At 53.5% G+C, this 15047-nt stretch overlaps 3 protein-coding genes across 5 annotated transcripts; 1 reads left to right on the plus strand and 2 right to left on the minus strand.

Annotated features, from left to right (window-relative positions):
• Positions 1-731: 731 nt before the first annotated feature.
• Positions 732-6935, minus strand: NSFL1C (NSFL1 cofactor). Its single transcript, XM_072350605.1, has 9 exons — positions 6778-6935; positions 6131-6228; positions 5165-5239; positions 4453-4618; positions 4010-4102; positions 3239-3348; positions 2840-2977; positions 2165-2329; positions 732-1169 (listed from the first exon to the last, which is right to left on the minus strand). The coding sequence occupies exons 1-9, from the start codon at positions 6877-6879 to the stop codon at positions 1007-1009; spliced, it is 1110 nt and encodes a 369-aa protein (XP_072206706.1). The 5' UTR covers positions 6880-6935; the 3' UTR covers positions 732-1006.
• Positions 6936-7119: 184 nt separating this feature from the next.
• On the minus strand, positions 7120-9598 carry LOC140259360 (tyrosine-protein phosphatase non-receptor type substrate 1-like). Of its 2 annotated transcripts, XM_072350604.1 has the most exons (6): positions 9492-9598; positions 8971-9114; positions 8281-8631; positions 7880-8191; positions 7468-7797; positions 7120-7370 (listed from the first exon to the last, which is right to left on the minus strand). In XM_072350604.1, exons 2-6 carry the CDS (start codon positions 9035-9037, stop codon positions 7267-7269), a joined length of 1164 nt encoding a protein of 387 aa, XP_072206705.1. In that variant the 5' UTR covers positions 9038-9114; positions 9492-9598; the 3' UTR covers positions 7120-7266. The 2 variants fall into 2 exon arrangements, with proteins under 2 accessions (XP_072206705.1, XP_072206704.1); XM_072350603.1 differs by lacking the exons at positions 8971-9114; positions 9492-9598 and having other exon boundaries at positions 8281-8930.
• Positions 9342-11864, plus strand: LOC140259362 (uncharacterized). 2 transcript variants are annotated; one of them, XM_072350608.1, is made up of 5 exons: positions 9342-9738; positions 10182-10526; positions 10656-10851; positions 11028-11067; positions 11279-11864. In XM_072350608.1, exons 1-5 carry the CDS (start codon positions 9450-9452, stop codon positions 11405-11407), a joined length of 999 nt encoding a protein of 332 aa, XP_072206709.1. In that variant the 5' UTR covers positions 9342-9449; the 3' UTR covers positions 11408-11864. The 2 variants fall into 2 exon arrangements, with proteins under 2 accessions (XP_072206709.1, XP_072206707.1); XM_072350606.1 differs by having other exon boundaries at positions 9343-9738; positions 11025-11067.
• The last annotated feature ends 3183 nt before the right edge of the window (positions 11865-15047 follow it).

Consider the following 15047-nt stretch of genomic DNA (forward strand, 5'->3'; position numbering starts at 1 on the left):
AAAGAGCTGACAGACTGAAGCTGAAGCATCCCAGGCATTCAGCTGCGTGGTCCTCAGCAAAGGCAATAAATCAAAGGGTACCACAGCTAAGAGTTTTTCACCTGAACTCTTCAAATGCTCAATTAATCATCTGAAAATAAAATCTGCTTTCCAGTAAAATACTGTTTGCCTTGTAGCCATTTCAAGCTGATTCAGCTTTGTGCCTTCCTTAGAACAACGACAAAAAAATCAGCAGGAAGTTGGCTTTCTCAAATAAATGCAATACAGCACATTAAAACTGCAGTCAGTCAGTCTGGACTGCAGGAGAAAGTGCTGGCAGAGCAGGTGGGAACTGTAACAAACACCGTAAGTGTTGTGCTGAAGGAACAGACGTCAGGACTTTCCCTCCAGTAGTGCAAACCTTTGCACCTGCACACACACAGATCAGTTTCCCACACGCTGAGCAGCAACTGTTTCACAACCATTTCCCTCACAGCACCTTTATAGCAGCGTTAACCATAATCCTGACAGCAACGTCATCCGTTCTTGTACATTTATATTTAACGTGCCAAAAAAAAAAGAGGGGAGAGTAACAGACTGCAAAGAGCATCTGAATGGCACAGAGGGAAACTGCTCCCTGGGAACTCCCTCCTTACCTTCTTCCCCTCTAGAGAGCACAGAAACACATTGCACAAAGGTAACTGAACTCTCCTGGGAGAATCTGTGGCTCAATAGGTTGCATCTCCTTTGAAAACAGGTTCGTTTCCTTTTATTTATTTTAAAGTCCACTGATCATCACCAAAAAAAAAACCAAAAAAACCCAAAAAAACAAAAAGCCAACAAAAAACCAACAACAACAACAAAAAACCCCATAGGAAATGCAACTAAAGAGAAAAGAGTCCAACCAAGACCTAAGAACCCAGAGCTACAAGTAGATGTGAGCCTGTGTTCACACAATGCAGGTGCACGCATGGCTGAGACGATGCATGCGCACTGCCAGCAGGCGTGTAGCGAGACACGGGTTCCTTTATGTTAACCTCTGAACAATGACAGCATTGAGCAGGTTGGCTTCCTTCAGGGTCTGGTTCTCATCAGTCAGCTCTTTATTTGGGAAGGTGGTCATGAGGACAAAGCTGGTTGCTGCCATTGCTGGCCGGGCATCTACTATGAAGAGCCGGATGTCACGGATCCTGTCCAAAGGGATCAAACACACAAAGGTTATTCTGTTATTGAACAGCTGGTAGAAGCGAACAACAAACAGCTTAAATTCATCCTTCCCAGAGTCTGCAACCCTGCACTCACTGCACTTGTTTTCCAGGTAACAATGTCAGCTGCAGCCAGACAATCCTATGATTTAAGATGCTTTTCCACAGGCAAAATAAGTTGAACAAAATGAGGTACTTTCTAGGTTAAAGAATTTCACCTAAACATTCTTTTACATTGCTCATGTTCTGTGGTGTAAGCAACTATTTGAACCTGGAAGGGTTCTGAGCCCTTCAAGATGAACAAACACATAAAGAAATTGTTCAACACTACTTGTTATAAGCAACTGTGCTCATCACAAAGCGTAACCCAGATGATCTCAGCTCCCATAGGCAGCCACAACAGTGACACCAGATCTACCTCCTGCACCTGATCCCAAAGGATTGTTCTTGTAACATTTTGGAACATGCTTCATCTTTCACAGAGACTGGAGGAACAAGGATGGACAAACAGGCACTCTCCAGGGTTAGGGAAGCAAGAAGAACAGAACTCTAAGGAAGCAGCAGGGTATGTAGGTCAGCTTTGTTTGTTTGAGGGAACCAAATTGTTCAAGAGCACCCCGCAGTGCTACATTCAGTAGAAAGGGAATAGCCCAGCTGAAAAGTCTGAATTGAGAGAATAACTGCACCAATTCCTAAATACCTGACAGTTTCAAAGGGGTTTTTTAATAGATGTTAAAGATTTGAGGCGCAGTATCACCAGATACTATCCACTGCTATTTGGAAAGAAACCCTGTCCATCCAACAGGAAACATCTGCCTTAAAACCCCACAGACTTAATGATATTCATCTATACAGAAGGATCCCCAAGGCTCCCTTTAGTAGGCTAGCCAGGATTTCACCACCTGCTCCATCTGAGCACCATTTGCATTGTCATTCAGGCCTTCCCAGTTAGTAACCCACGTTTCCTGCTGCCCTTGTACCTGTGATTGTGATTAAATTTCTGGACCAGTCGCCCACCATCAGCGAGCCGGATCTGGATGTTGGTGACGGGCTCCGACTCATCAATAGCGATGGCAGAACTGGCTTTGGCTTCATTTGCAGCCTGCTGGGCTGGGGAGCTGGTGCTCAACACCTGAGGGGCAGCGCTGAGAACAGAAGACACAAAAAAGCTGTTAAAAACCAAACTGCTTCCCTGACAGCAGAGCACTAGGAGTCAGACTGTGAGCTTATCACCTGCTGGGCCCAGCTAACGAGGTTTCCAATCAAGAGATGCCAATGCAAGTTGGAAATGGGAATTTAGGAATCAGTTAGCAAGGTGACAAGGCAGTGGGCAGACATCTGTAGCTTCACCCATAGCATCACCTCAAAGAGCACCACATCTTGGTTCTTCATACCCCCGCAGGAACAGCAGTAATACAATCAGGAGACACTGCTTCTATGTGACACATCACTGTGGTTCCCAACTGGAGACCTGCCCCTTTCCACTAAGAGCCCACAGCATCACTGAGCCTCATTTCCTCTCTTATACCAACAGGTCACATACCACAGGCACTGAGTATCTTCTCTTTAGAAAGATGAATCAATAAGCTCCCCCACAAACCTCTTAATTGACTCTCAGTCACACACACAGCAGAGCAGCACTTCTGCTTTCTCACCTGCCCAGCTTCTGTCCTTCTCCAGTAAAAGCTTTGAAGACACTCTTAGGTTTCACATACTCCTCATCACGGTGATCCTCCATATCCAGGTTTACTTGCCCACCTCGTGCTAACCTGCGCAGCTCTGCTGGGACTTCCCTGCAAAGAGAGTGTCTGAAGGAATCTGCCTGAAGAAGCAAGTAAGAAGAGTACAAAGAAAGTGGCAGCCACAGTATCTGGTGCAACCAAAAACCTTTGGATTGCACTCTTGTTTAACTAACAAGGCAGGTGTGCATCTCGCAACTGCCAGGCACAAGTCCTTATAAGAAAGCCTGGGTAAAATGTGACATAGATTCACAATCCTGGATACCATAAACACCTGTGTTTCAGAAAATAGGTTTTCTTTCTCTTGCTACATACCCTCGGCGGATATCATCAAGAAACTGGGCATTGGATGGATCCTGGTAGCTTCTCAGTTCTCCACTGTCCAGACTGAATCCACTCTTCCAGAGCTTCAGTACAACATGCACCTACAGCAGAACCCAGACAATGATCAGCCTCACTGAAACACCCCAATAAGAGCAACTGGATGCAAAATGAAAAGCTGCTGAGTGGCAGAGGAATTTCAAGCAGCAGAAAGCATCCCAGCCATGTTCCACTGGGTTGATATAGTCAGTGGTGAGAAAAAATAGCACCGGTTATGTAATGATTATTCCTTATCAGATGATGACAACACAGACCCCTTTCTGATAAAGGCTGATGAAAAGCCAAGTGTTAGACAAGGAGCCTGAATCAAAGCTCCCACCAAGGCCTGGAGGGATATTTGCTCACAAAGCAGAAGGGGTCCTTGAACTGATGCTGTTAAGTTCTGCATCTCTTCAACAGATAAAGCTTTACTGCACAGTGCTCTTTGCACTCTGTTTTTTACAATAGGTATATTCATACTACAGAGGCTGAGAAAAGATCCCCGTGCTTCTAAGGAATGCTCGGGTAATTAATGTTCATTGGAAAAACTACTGCATAAGACCCAAACATGTACGGTTTTTTTTCCTCCAATCAGAAATCCCAAAGCGGAATTTATCATATCCTCCTGAATTTCCACCAAGCCATGTAATTCTGTGACTCACAAGCTTTGTAGTTATAGCAGAGAAGCCCCTCAGCTGACCGCTACAAAACAACGGAAAGACTCACATCCTGAACAGAGTTTTGTCTCCTCTCTCCTGCCACATAGGCAGACTCTTCCTCTGGAGTAGCTCCAAGGCGATATCCTCCCCCTGCAAAAGGCTGTAGAAGATGCAGGCAAAGCGGTTACATGATGACACGTAGCCAGGACAGAAAGTTCCCTTTCCCCAACATCGTTCTGAGGGAAAGCAAAGGGCTTCAAAGTATCAGCAACATTTGCTGTCTCTCAGGCACAGTGACCAGACTAGTTAATAAATATGGCACAAAGCAGCATTTCTTTCCACCGTGACGAGTAAACTAGAGCTGCACTAACACAGGAGTCCAGACTCAGATGTTCATTTAAGATAGTTTTAGTACTCCACAGGACCAAACAGCTGTCACAGTGGGAGTCACAGACAGATAAACTCCAACAGAGAAAGAGGGAAAAGAAGGAAGAACTCATCACTCCTCACTTTAGGCTTGCTACTCTCGCCACTGCTTTTGGCCGTCCGATCAACTGCCACTGCACCGTGCTCCTTTGCTCCTTTGAACAGATCCTCCACCAGCTCATTGGGACTCTTCTTCCTCGGAGGACCAACAATCTGTTGTCCACTTCTCTCTGAGCCACCAGCATAAAACCTAGAAAGAAACCACATCATTTCTGTGTAGGGCCAGACCACAGCTCCTACAGGGGATGCATGAGACAGGATCCAGCACATTTATACCAGGATTTAGCAAGAGGTTGTTACTGAGGAAATAACTGCCATTTGGAGGAAAGGCAAACATTAATTCTGCACTGAAAGATCACCACATGCAACAGGACTAAGTGGGAAGCAACGAACACACAGTCAATGAAGTGCAATTAAGCACTTGCGGAAGACTGGGTTTATTAACTTCCAGCTGGCCTGTAACACATCCAAGAGCAAGCTCACAGCTGACTGCAGAGGACCAGGTGGCCTACCTACACTGAACAACCTTAAGTTGCATCAGTTCCACTCAATTTACCTTGCTTGTAAACCTGAAGAGTATTTAACTACTTACAGTTGAGCTAAGACCTTTCAGTACAGTAATAGCACATCTACTTAAATCTGCTTTAAAAAACATAGATATCTGTACACGAGCAGCAAGCTACCACAAAACAGCAGGGATAAAACACACAGGTTTTAAGTCTAAGTGAAAACTCACCGCTGTCCCTCTTCTTCTTCATCATCATCCTCCTGTGCATGAACAAGGTCTCTAAATGATGTTACTCGATGGTCACTGCAAAAGTTGATCACAGTGCATCAGCCTCATGACACAAAAGTTCCTGAGTTAGCACGTCAGGTTGACTCTGTTCTACTTTTAGGGTCTGACTCATTGCTCTACAAAATCACAGGTCAGCAGTGGTGTAACTGAGCAGTGAATAATGTTCTTGAACCTCTGCGCAGATCACATCAACACAAAACAACTGACTGCAGACCCAGCAGAAGAGTTCACTCTTCAGTCATCTTCCTTGCTCACATAGTGAATTCTTCTGCCTCTTTCAAGGAGTAGCCATCCCCAAATACCAGCTTCTCTTCCAGACCCCAATAAAGTCAAGCCCCCAAGACCGCTCTTGTTCACCCGTGATTCAAACTGAAATCCAGTTCTATTGCAATATAAAATCTGACACGAGAGCACTTTGCCTTTGCAGCACAGCCGGTAACTCCTCTTTAAAACTGGATAACATTTCCTTTCTGCGCAGGGACTTGGTAAGACCCGATTAGCTTCCCTTGTAAAATGCTGATCAGACAAGGTGCAACAGCAAATCAGAAAACGTTTTTCCTCTGGAGGTACAGCTTGAACCACAGTGTCACTGACCACGTGATTGCCTTCTAACCTCACAACACTAATCCAGTTTTTCCTGAGCAATGAAGCAAGTCATTCAACTGATCTTTGGATCAGTTGTGCAATAAGGCCCGTGCTTGTGATATGGAAATGTTGCTGTTTGCACAACTTCTAGAGAGCCGTATGAGCCGAAGTAGTTCTAAAAGCAGAACTATTCTGAATACTTACAAACACTGATGCTTTAAATAGAGTACAGGGGTTTCCTTTTAAATGTAATTTGCTTCCACAATGAGCCTTACAAGCCCTTGCTAAACAAACCAGGCTGAACTGAAGCTCTCTCCTCACCTGGCTGCAGTGCCTCTGGATACAGAGCTGGGTGTCGGCTGGGGGAGAGTCAGAATGTCCTCATCACCTCCATCCTCATAGAAGCTGGCAAGGGCAATCTGAAATGGAACACGGCAGGAGCGTTTCAGGATGAGAGCAAACATTCCAGAGCAACAGATCAAACACACACAAACACTAATAACATAACTGAACGTTCTGTCACAGTACAGAACCTCCTGACCACAGCTATTTTATGGGCTCTTCCCCTTAGGATGTCCCAGTAAAGGCAGGATGCTGCCAGCTGTGCTGTTTGGGTTTGCTACATAAGGACATTAATACCATACATATTTCCTTCCGACCCGAGGCTCACATTTCTAAGGGGTAAAGCTACGGGAACAGCCCCAGAGCACTGAGGGGTCACCGCGAACACCAACAAACCCCTCTCCCTCCACTAATACGCTGACTATACACGTGTTAGTGAGATAACCGGATTCAAATCGAGGTCCGGACCCGTCAGAACGGCACGACGGGGCCTGCGGAGCCGCTGAGGGCCGAAGGGGCGGCGGGCCGAGGCCTGAGCCCGCAGGAGGCCGAGGTGAGCCCCGCACCGCCCCGCACGGCACGGCCCCAGCTCTGCCCCGCCCACAGCCAGAACGGAACGGCGCTACCTGGAGGTCCCAACCGGCGGACTCGAGGAAGAACCGCGCTCGCTCCTCCTCAGCGCCCGTCACGGCCACGAACTCCCTCAACGCCTCCTCCCTGTCCGCCATCTTGCCGCGGTGCAGCGCCCAAAACGCTCCGGGTCCCACTGCCCGCTCCGCCCCGCCGCGGTGCAGCGCCCAAAACGCTCCGGGTGGGAAACGCGTTCCCCGCCCGCTCGGCCCCACCCAACAGCGCCCTCCCGCGGCCCTGCGGGATGCGGCCCTGCGCGCCGTCGCACCGCTCGACGGTTCCCCCCGCCCGGACACCCCCGTAGGAAAACACCGCGAGGAGCTCGGCAAGGTGCTGTATTGATTTCCGCACAGTCTGTGTGCAGTTGAACGCTTCGTCTTCAAAAGTCGGGCGGCGAAGCAACGGGAGGGCGCAGGCCGGGCCCATCCGCAGCGCCGCGGGGCTGTGAAGCGCTGAGGGAGGCCGGGAGATCCGCCCAGCGCTGCTCAGTGCAGGACGCGCTTGAAGAGGAAGAAGAGGCCGAGGCCGAGCAGTGCCTTGTACAGCAGCAGGCCGAGCCACAAGCCAGGGCTGGACAGGAAAGTGGCACCTGTGTGGGTACGGACGTGAGCGTGAGGCCTGGAGCCTGCTGACTCTACCCTGCTCGCCCCGCAGCTCCCACGCACTGCTGCGATCAGTGGATCTACCTCTGGGTTCCCACGGGGTTGGAGCAGCGACCCACAGGATGGCCGTGCTGGAGATGGGCTCCTGGTCCTCGTGCACCACCCGGCAGGTGAACCTGGAGCCGCTCTTCTCCTCCCCCGCCTGCACCGTCAGCGTGCTGTTCAGCTCAAACAAGCCCCGGGAGGTCTCTGTTGGCCGCGCGCTGCTCCCCACGTTCCTCTCCGTGCCGTTCTCCATCCAGCTGATGCTCACGGCTCCCGGGTAGAAGCCCCGCACGCGGCAGGTGAAGTTCACCGTCTCGTTCACCTCCACGGCGCCCGGCGGTGCGGCGACCACAGACACGCGGGGGGCGACTGGGAAGAGAAGCGGCGCCTGGAGCCGGCGTCCCTCGGCCCACGGCTCAGCCCTGCCCCAACCCGGGGCTCTGAGCCTCACCTCGCAGGACCCGGCCCAGCGCGAACGTCCTCGTCAGCGGGGCTGCCAGCGTGCTGTGCTGCACCTCACAGCTCAGCTCCGAGCGGACGTCGGCCTTGCTCAGATTCACCTGCACGGTGCTGGACACGCTGTAGGTGCCTGGCAGCTCTGCGGTGATGCGGGGCGGCTCAGCCCGAACCGGAGTGCTGTTCTTGAGCCATTTCACCTGGATGTCTCGTGGGAAGAACCCTCCGGTGCTGCAGGTGAAGGGCACCGACTGCCCCGGCACCGCTCGGTCACTGGGCTCTGACATGGCCAGCTCGGAGGGTCTGGCTGTGGGAGAAGCATCGACCATCAGGGAGCGTCCTGCCCCTTGCAGCCCCACAGGAGAGCCCACCAGGACAGGCTGGGATCCCACTCACCGTGCACCAACACCTCCGTGCCCCCACCGCTCCTAAAGAACTCTTCACCAAAGGTGCCTCTTTGAAACTTCACACAGTAATAGGTGCCAGTGTCCTCCAGACGGACATCCCTGATGCGGATGGAGAAGTCTTTGCTGGATTCAGTGTCTACTCTCGTCACACGTGGGAAGGAGCCTTTCGGGTCATAAATGGTCTGACTGCTGCTGCCCTGGCCCTTCAGCCACTTCGTAGGGCCAATAGGACCTGATCCAACTGCTGTGCAGTTCAGGGTCAGCACCTCCCCTTTGGTCACCACCACTGGGCCCCGGGGCTGCTCCAGCTTGAAGTCTGGATATGGCTGGGCACTCAAACCTGGGGACAGTGGTAGGAAAGTTTGGGGCTGGCAAGAGGCTCTAGAGCCAGGATGCAGCACCTGAACATCTCTAGACCTCAAAGCAGGAGGCAGAGAGATGTCCCCATCCTTCACCCCGCATGGCAGCTGGCACTGTGACACTGCACTGTGGGACAAAGACATTAGGTGGTTGGACACGGTCAAATAAAGAAGAGTGCTTGGCTGGGGACAAAAGCAAGCTGGAAGATGGGAGAGAATAGGCCCAAATATCTTTAGGTTCAAAGAAGAGCTGCCCTGCCAGCAGTAATGGGGAATGCATCCTGGGAGAAGGCTGCAGCTGTGCAGGACCACACACTCACCTGGGGCATTGTGGAGCAGGAGCAGCAGCAGGCAGGTGAGAGGCATCGCCTGAAGTGCCAGAGTCATGGTGAGCGCTGTGTTCTGCTATCTGCTGCTGTGATTCAGTGTGGCTCAGAGCGGTGGGGCCCCAGGCTCTCTTCCTGCTGAAATGGGAAGGAAGGGTTCTTGGTTTTATCACTGACCAAACTCCTCTCTGCAGCCCTGTGCAATCCCAGAGGGTGTCAATGGTGTTTGTGCCATCTTGTTTTGATGAGTGTTCCTTGTCATCAGTGCTGGTCCTGCTCCATCCATGAATAAGTGACACTGCCACAGCCACCAGCATGGGGCAGCTGGAGAGACTGGCTCCAAACTGGTGTGCACCTCGAGCACAGGAGGCTGCTGTGCCACTTGTTCAAGGCTTCCACAGATCCCCCCTGCTGCCGTCTGGCTGAGACCAAGGTCAGGGCTGCTCTCCTGCCCTGCGGCCACTGCATCCCCTATGCTCTGTGCAGGGGTTAGGGTGAGCTCAGGGTGCACCAACCTGGGATGCACTTTGAGGTTTAACCCCGCTGAGCTCCCTGCTGGTTCATTGTCCTACCAGCTGCCCCGAGCAGGCACCAAAAGCGTTAACAGCATGCGCCGCTCGCCTCCATTTCCTGTGCAGCTTCTCATTTTCCTTCTGGAGTCAGAGCCCAAACTTTCGGCAGCACCGATGGCTGAGCTCCACACTGCACTGCTGGCTCAGCTCCTGGTCAGGCAGCTCGGCCTCTTCCTGCCATGGGTGTGGGGTGAGTACGGGGCAGCACAGCAGCAGAAGCTGTGGTCAACTCTCCCGGTACCTGTTCCTGCTGCCTGACACAGCCACTGAGTTGGGAGGGGTTGACGCAGCCGCGATTGGGTCCCTGCTGCAAAGATAAACCCTGGGTGGGAGCTTTTCTCTCCTGACATTCGGGTCTTGTGTGGGGCTGTTTGGGGTGAGGGACCGCAGGGTGTCTGGACAACCCACCTCCCATCCACGCACTCCTTGGCCATTTCCCCCAGCGTTGGGATGTGGCACTTGGCCTTGGGTGTGTGCCCAGCGTGAGGGATATGTGGGGTCTGGTGCACTGCGTTTCATTGCCACATCCAAAAGCTTTGGGCAGGAGGGGCTGGGAGCAGGAACTGGGATCCTGTTGAAGACATTTAGCAGTGCTGAGCTCAGACCCTGCTGCTCTGTTGTTCTCACATGCAGGTGCCCAGGTGGGATGGAGCTTAGAGGTGCAGCAGCCCAATAAATGGGTGGGGGTAACCGTGGGGCAGACGCTGACCCTGAACTGCACAGTGACTGGATCGGGTCCCCCCGGCCCTGTGAAGTGGCTGAAGGGCTGGGGCAGCAGCAGTCAGACTGTGTATGATCGGAAAGGCTCCTCACACCGTGTGACGAGGGCATTGAACGAGTCCAACACAGACTTCACCATCCACATTGAAGACATCCGTCCCGACGACGCCGGCACTTATTACTGCGTGAAGTTTCAAAAGAAGAACGTGGGAAATAATATATATTGTCGTGGTCAGGGCACGAATGTGTCGGTGTATGGTGAGTGGGCTTCCATCCTGTTGTGACCCCATCGTGGCTGTCCCAGCTCAGCCCCAGCCCTTCCCACAGCCAGGCCCGCACTGCACTATGCCCACCACCTTCTCCCTCCTTTACTTTGTGTCCCCACAGAGACCTCTCCATTCCCCAGCATAGGGGTTGCAGCTGCTGTGCTCTGCTTCATCCTCCTCATCTTCATCCTCGCCTTCTGCTTGTACCGCAGGAAGCAGAGGGGAGGGGAGCAGAGCCAACACGTGGCTGAGGTGACCACGGGCAGCTGCTCACCCTTCCCTGTTCCATGCTGTGCAGGGAGCCCTGGGACCCCCAGGTTGGTACCTCTGCCTTTTCCCTCTGCACTGTGAGGTGGCAAGCTGCCTCACTTGGCTGCAATTTAGGGAAGATACCATACTGTTTTGCTCTGGGCCCGGGTGATGTTTGCTGTGGCTGTGGTGGGGTGCTCAGCTGCCTTGTCCTTGCTCTAACTACTATCCTTTCCTCCAGCAGTGAACTCCAGGATGTAGAGAACCCAAAGCTGCTCCACCAGGTATGAGAAGGGTGTTGATATGAGGCAGAGCGATGCCCTGATACAGGTGTGCTGCTTGGCACTGACACCTTTGCCCAGGTGCCCCAGAGATGCAGCAGCCACAGGGCCAGGGTGGTGGTGGTGGTGGGTGAGCACCCAGCTGTCCGTGCACTCTGCGTGGAAGCTGCTGTGCAGGGCTGATTTTGGCAAGGTTTTCTACATTTTTTTATAGCAAAGCAGTGAGGTGGACAAGGACATCCACTATGCCGACCTGCAGCCCCTGCCTGCAGCACGGTGGCCCAGCAGGAGACATGGCGCTGAACGCTCCGAGTACGCCAGCATCAGGGGAGCTGCTAAGTGAGCTTCCACAGCACTGAGGCAGGAAGCAGAGGCTTTCTGTGGGGCACCAGAAAGAAGAAGTGGAGCTGCTTGGAGCCGGCCAAGCTTGGCACGAGGATCTCAGAGTTCTCCTTCCTGTCTTGGTGGCCACGCCAGGCAGGGGCAGGCTCAGCTCAGGCTCATCAGAGCCTCTTCAGGAGCCAGCAGCTCCCCAGGGTGCAGAATCAGGGCAGTGAGCTGAGCACCTCTGCCTTGTGCAAGCTGTGTGGTGCCATTGGCTCCAGGAGGACTTCATGAATGTCTCCATCAGAGCTTCCCCAGCTCAAGAGATCCATGATTTGTATCATCCCATCACCACACCGAGCTCATCCTCATTAAAGCCAGCAAACAGCCCTGCCACCTGGTCCTGCTGTGTTCAGTGTCAGAACCATGCCGCAGTTGCTGCAGGGCCCTGGAGATGTGTGGCCACCACAGCCTTGTGCTCATTCACACTGTGCTGCTGCCGGCTTCGTGCTGAGCCCCACAGCAGCTCCCTCCAAACAGGGCTGGGATTAAACGGAGCAGATCCCCAGCTCTGCCCTGACCCACCTGAGTGGTTGGTGAGGGGCAGGCTGGGCTCCATGGTCCTGCAGCCCTGGCACTTGCCACACTCATCCCCAGCCCACTCCTTCCTTCTCTCAGTCCTTTGTAACCCACATCCTGTAGCCACAGGAGGAGGACGGAGCGGGGTGGAGGCAGGGAGCTGTGTCATAGGAATCATTGCAGCTGCCTCTGACCTTGAAAGCTGTAGCACTTATCAGCTCTCAACTATTTTATCTGCTTTTCTGTGAAATAAGAAAAGAGAAGTGAAAGAGGACAGAGTAAGATATCTGCATGTGTGCACGCAGGGGAACCGAATGGGGACACAGAGATCGTTATCAAGGGGCGAATTGTTGCAGAGGGAGGGAAGGCACTTGTGAAATTCATTTGCATGGCTGAAGCAGCATCCAGTGCACCAGGGGACGGGTCATGGGGATGGTTTCGGGGTTAATCTCCCTGGGGAACGGCTCAGAGGCATAGAGCACCCAGTGTCCTGCGCATGGCACCGGGTGCTTGTAAGGAGCCCAGTGCTGTCCCGCTCTGCCCCAGGGGGCACACAGGGCTGTGCACTGGGAGCTGGGATGGAGCTCTGGGGCTGGGAGCTCTGTGCCTGGGTGGAGCTGATGGTGAAGCAGGGGATGCCACAAGCAGGACAAAGGGTGCCCAGCCCCTACTTGGGGGGACTGGAACCAGGAACGGACCTCGTAGAGGAGGGGAAATGAGATTCGAGGGCATTCAGCGATCTTGACTCTCTGGGTTGGGCCAGGAGTGGGGAAATCCAGTTTGATGCAAGCATATGCAAAGCAGCAAGGAGCAAGGCACGGTGGAGCGCTGTGCACCTTAGGAAAGGCCCAGGTCTGCGGCTTACGGCCCAGGAAAGGGATTTGGTGGTTATTAAAGGAAAATCCTTTAAGCCATCAGCCCGGGGTGTGCCGGCAGTGAAAGCACAAACAAGAGCCCCAGCGTGGACACAAGGTAGGAGCGCAGCGGGCAGCACCTCGGGGTGCAGTGGGGGTCAGTGCACTGAGAAGGGGGGTGGTGGGATCCAAGCTGTGTCCCCAAGGGTATCTGCTCTGCCGCTGGCCCCGAGAGCTGGGAAATGGTTCTGAGGCTGCAGGGGCTGGGCCAGGAGCTGGTGTGAGGAGTGGCTGTGGGGAAAGCAGCGGGGAGCATGAGGCTCCAGCAGAACATGTGAGGCTACAGTGAGAGGTTAGTCCAGGGGTACGAGTGATGGATGAGGCCGGTTCAGCAGTGAGGGGTGGGGGAGGAGTGGTTAAAAAGCAGTGAGGAAGAATGTGGTCTCGGCAAGCACACAGGGATGGCTGGATGGGGGTATGACTGGGTCACTCCTGCTTTGGCTCCATGGTGTCCACGCTGGATGCCAGGGCAAGGAGAGGCTCTACTCATCCCTGGGGGGCAGGGGGGGCTGGCAGTGCTTGCAAGGAAGCAGGACAAAGCTGAGCCTGTATTGGAGCCAGGGCTGAGCAGGGGGGAAGGGAAGAGGACAGGGATAAATGTGTGAAAAGCAGAGTCCGGTGCTGGCTGTGCCTCCTGAAGGGATGGGCAGCGCCTTGGGGCTGCCTCTGTCCGAGATGCTCCTGCTCTGACCCCATCCCCGTCCTTGCCACCAAGAGACTGCAGTGGCCACAAAGCCCACGGGAAAATGGCCATGGGACAAAGAGCATCCAGAGCCACAGGGAACCCCACGGAGACCCCACAATGCCATTGGGTCCTGATGATGCCCTGCTATACTGTGGGGGTCTGGCAACGCCATGGGGATGCTATAATGCCAGGGAGACCCTGCAATACCATTTGGGCCCCCAATGCCTTGGGGACCAGATGATGCCATGGGGATGCCATGCCAGGACACCAACGGGGAGCAGCCCTAGGAGCTCATGTGATGGCAGTGTCTGTCCCCAGGCACCTGCTGGGCTCTGTGCTGTCATCTCAAGGGACAGAGCAACACAAAACCCAACAGCCCTCCATTTATCAGGGCGGCATTCTATTCAGAAAGCAAGGAAAGAAGCAGAAGCAAAGCAGCGACACATTTTGTGCTGTCCCTGATTTATTTCGTGCCTTTCTTATTGAACCTTATTCCTCAGTTTCATGCTTTATTGTGGATTTTTATTAAAGGGGATAAATAGGGCTGGGATTTGGGGTTGTCATAGGAACTGCTTCAGTGCTGTGGCCTCACTGCCAGCTTTGTTCTTCACTCCAGTTTCCCCATGAGGAGAGGCCTCAGCTCTCTCCAGGTGTTCTTCCAGCCCTGTAAGCTCAGCCTGGACACAGTGTGTTATGAAGCACCGTCATCCCACAGGAATGGGGGCTGTACTGGGGCACGGTGGGACCTTCTGTATCCCTGACTATGGGGACAGGGGGCCCTGCTGTGTGCTTGGGGTCCTCAGGTCTGTGTCACACTTGGGGACATCCATGGGACCCCCAAGCTGAGCTCTGAGCTGAGGAGCAAAGCAGCTCTCTGGAGGATGCTGCTCACCCACGTGGATTCTCTGGTGCCTGAGAAGCTGTGCTGGGAAACACCCTGCCCTGCCTGGTCCCGTTTCTGTGGCATCACTGGAGCTGTTGGGCAGATTGGAGACGGCCCTTCTGGCCATTCCCCATCCTCCCTGCCACGGGCATTAAGGGACAGAGAGCGAAAACGAAAGCCATCAAACACATTTCAAAGGAAATCCTTTACACCCAGCGCTCATTTAGTCTTGGCCGTGCTCCGTTGGGGGGATGTCATTGAGGACACAGTGCTGGCAAGGATTGCAGATGGATTTCCAGGGCTGTGGGACGAACAGGAACATTCAGAGCTGAAGAAAGACTTACTTTGTGCTCTTGGTGTTTGATGGGACATTGCCTGGGGACGGCAGCCATCAGAGCCAGCACTGCTGCCCTGCCTGGGATCAGCACCCATGGGGGCAGTGGGGCAGGCAGGGGGGGGGCTTGGTGACCTGACCTGTGGGGTCCCCACGTGCATCCTGCCTTAAAGAGCTGTGTGCACAAGGGCTCAGCTCCCGCAGACGTGTTGCTGCAAAGGGGTTTTACGTAGGAAATGAGCTGCTGGAAGTGGGGGGGGGGGA

This window comes from Excalfactoria chinensis, chromosome 15 (assembly GCF_039878825.1).
Source record: "Excalfactoria chinensis isolate bCotChi1 chromosome 15, bCotChi1.hap2, whole genome shotgun sequence".
NCBI lineage: Eukaryota > Metazoa > Chordata > Aves > Galliformes > Phasianidae > Excalfactoria > Excalfactoria chinensis.

Excerpts from the sequence above, each read along its gene's own strand:
- LOC140259360 (XM_072350603.1), bottom strand. The coding sequence starts at position 8,794 with ATGTCTTTGTCCCACAGTGCAGTGTCACAGTGCCAGCTGCCATGCGGG. Across the intron at positions 7,798-7,879 it reads GCTGGGCCGGGTCCTGCGAG|TCGCCCCCCGCGTGTCTGTG; the intron begins GTGAGGCTCAGA and ends TTCTCTTCCCAG. Across the intron at positions 7,371-7,467 it reads AACCCCGTGGGAACCCAGAG|GTGCCACTTTCCTGTCCAGC; the intron begins GTAGATCCACTG and ends GTACCCACACAG.
- LOC140259362 (XM_072350606.1), top strand. The coding sequence starts at position 9,450 with ATGCTCTGTGCAGGGGTTAGGGTGAGCTCAGGGTGCACCAACCTGGGA. Across the intron at positions 9,739-10,181 it reads CTTCCTGCCATGGGTGTGGG|GTGCCCAGGTGGGATGGAGC; the intron begins GTGAGTACGGGG and ends TCTCACATGCAG. Across the intron at positions 10,852-11,024 it reads GGGAGCCCTGGGACCCCCAG|CAGTGAACTCCAGGATGTAG; the intron begins GTTGGTACCTCT and ends CCTTTCCTCCAG.
- NSFL1C (XM_072350605.1), bottom strand. The coding sequence starts at position 6,879 with ATGGCGGACAGGGAGGAGGCGTTGAGGGAGTTCGTGGCCGTGACGGGC. Across the intron at positions 6,229-6,777 it reads CCGCCGGTTGGGACCTCCAG|ATTGCCCTTGCCAGCTTCTA; the intron begins GTAGCGCCGTTC and ends GTTCCATTTCAG. Across the intron at positions 2,330-2,839 it reads GAAGGACAGAAGCTGGGCAG|CGCTGCCCCTCAGGTGTTGA; the intron begins GTGAGAAAGCAG and ends TTCTGTTCTCAG.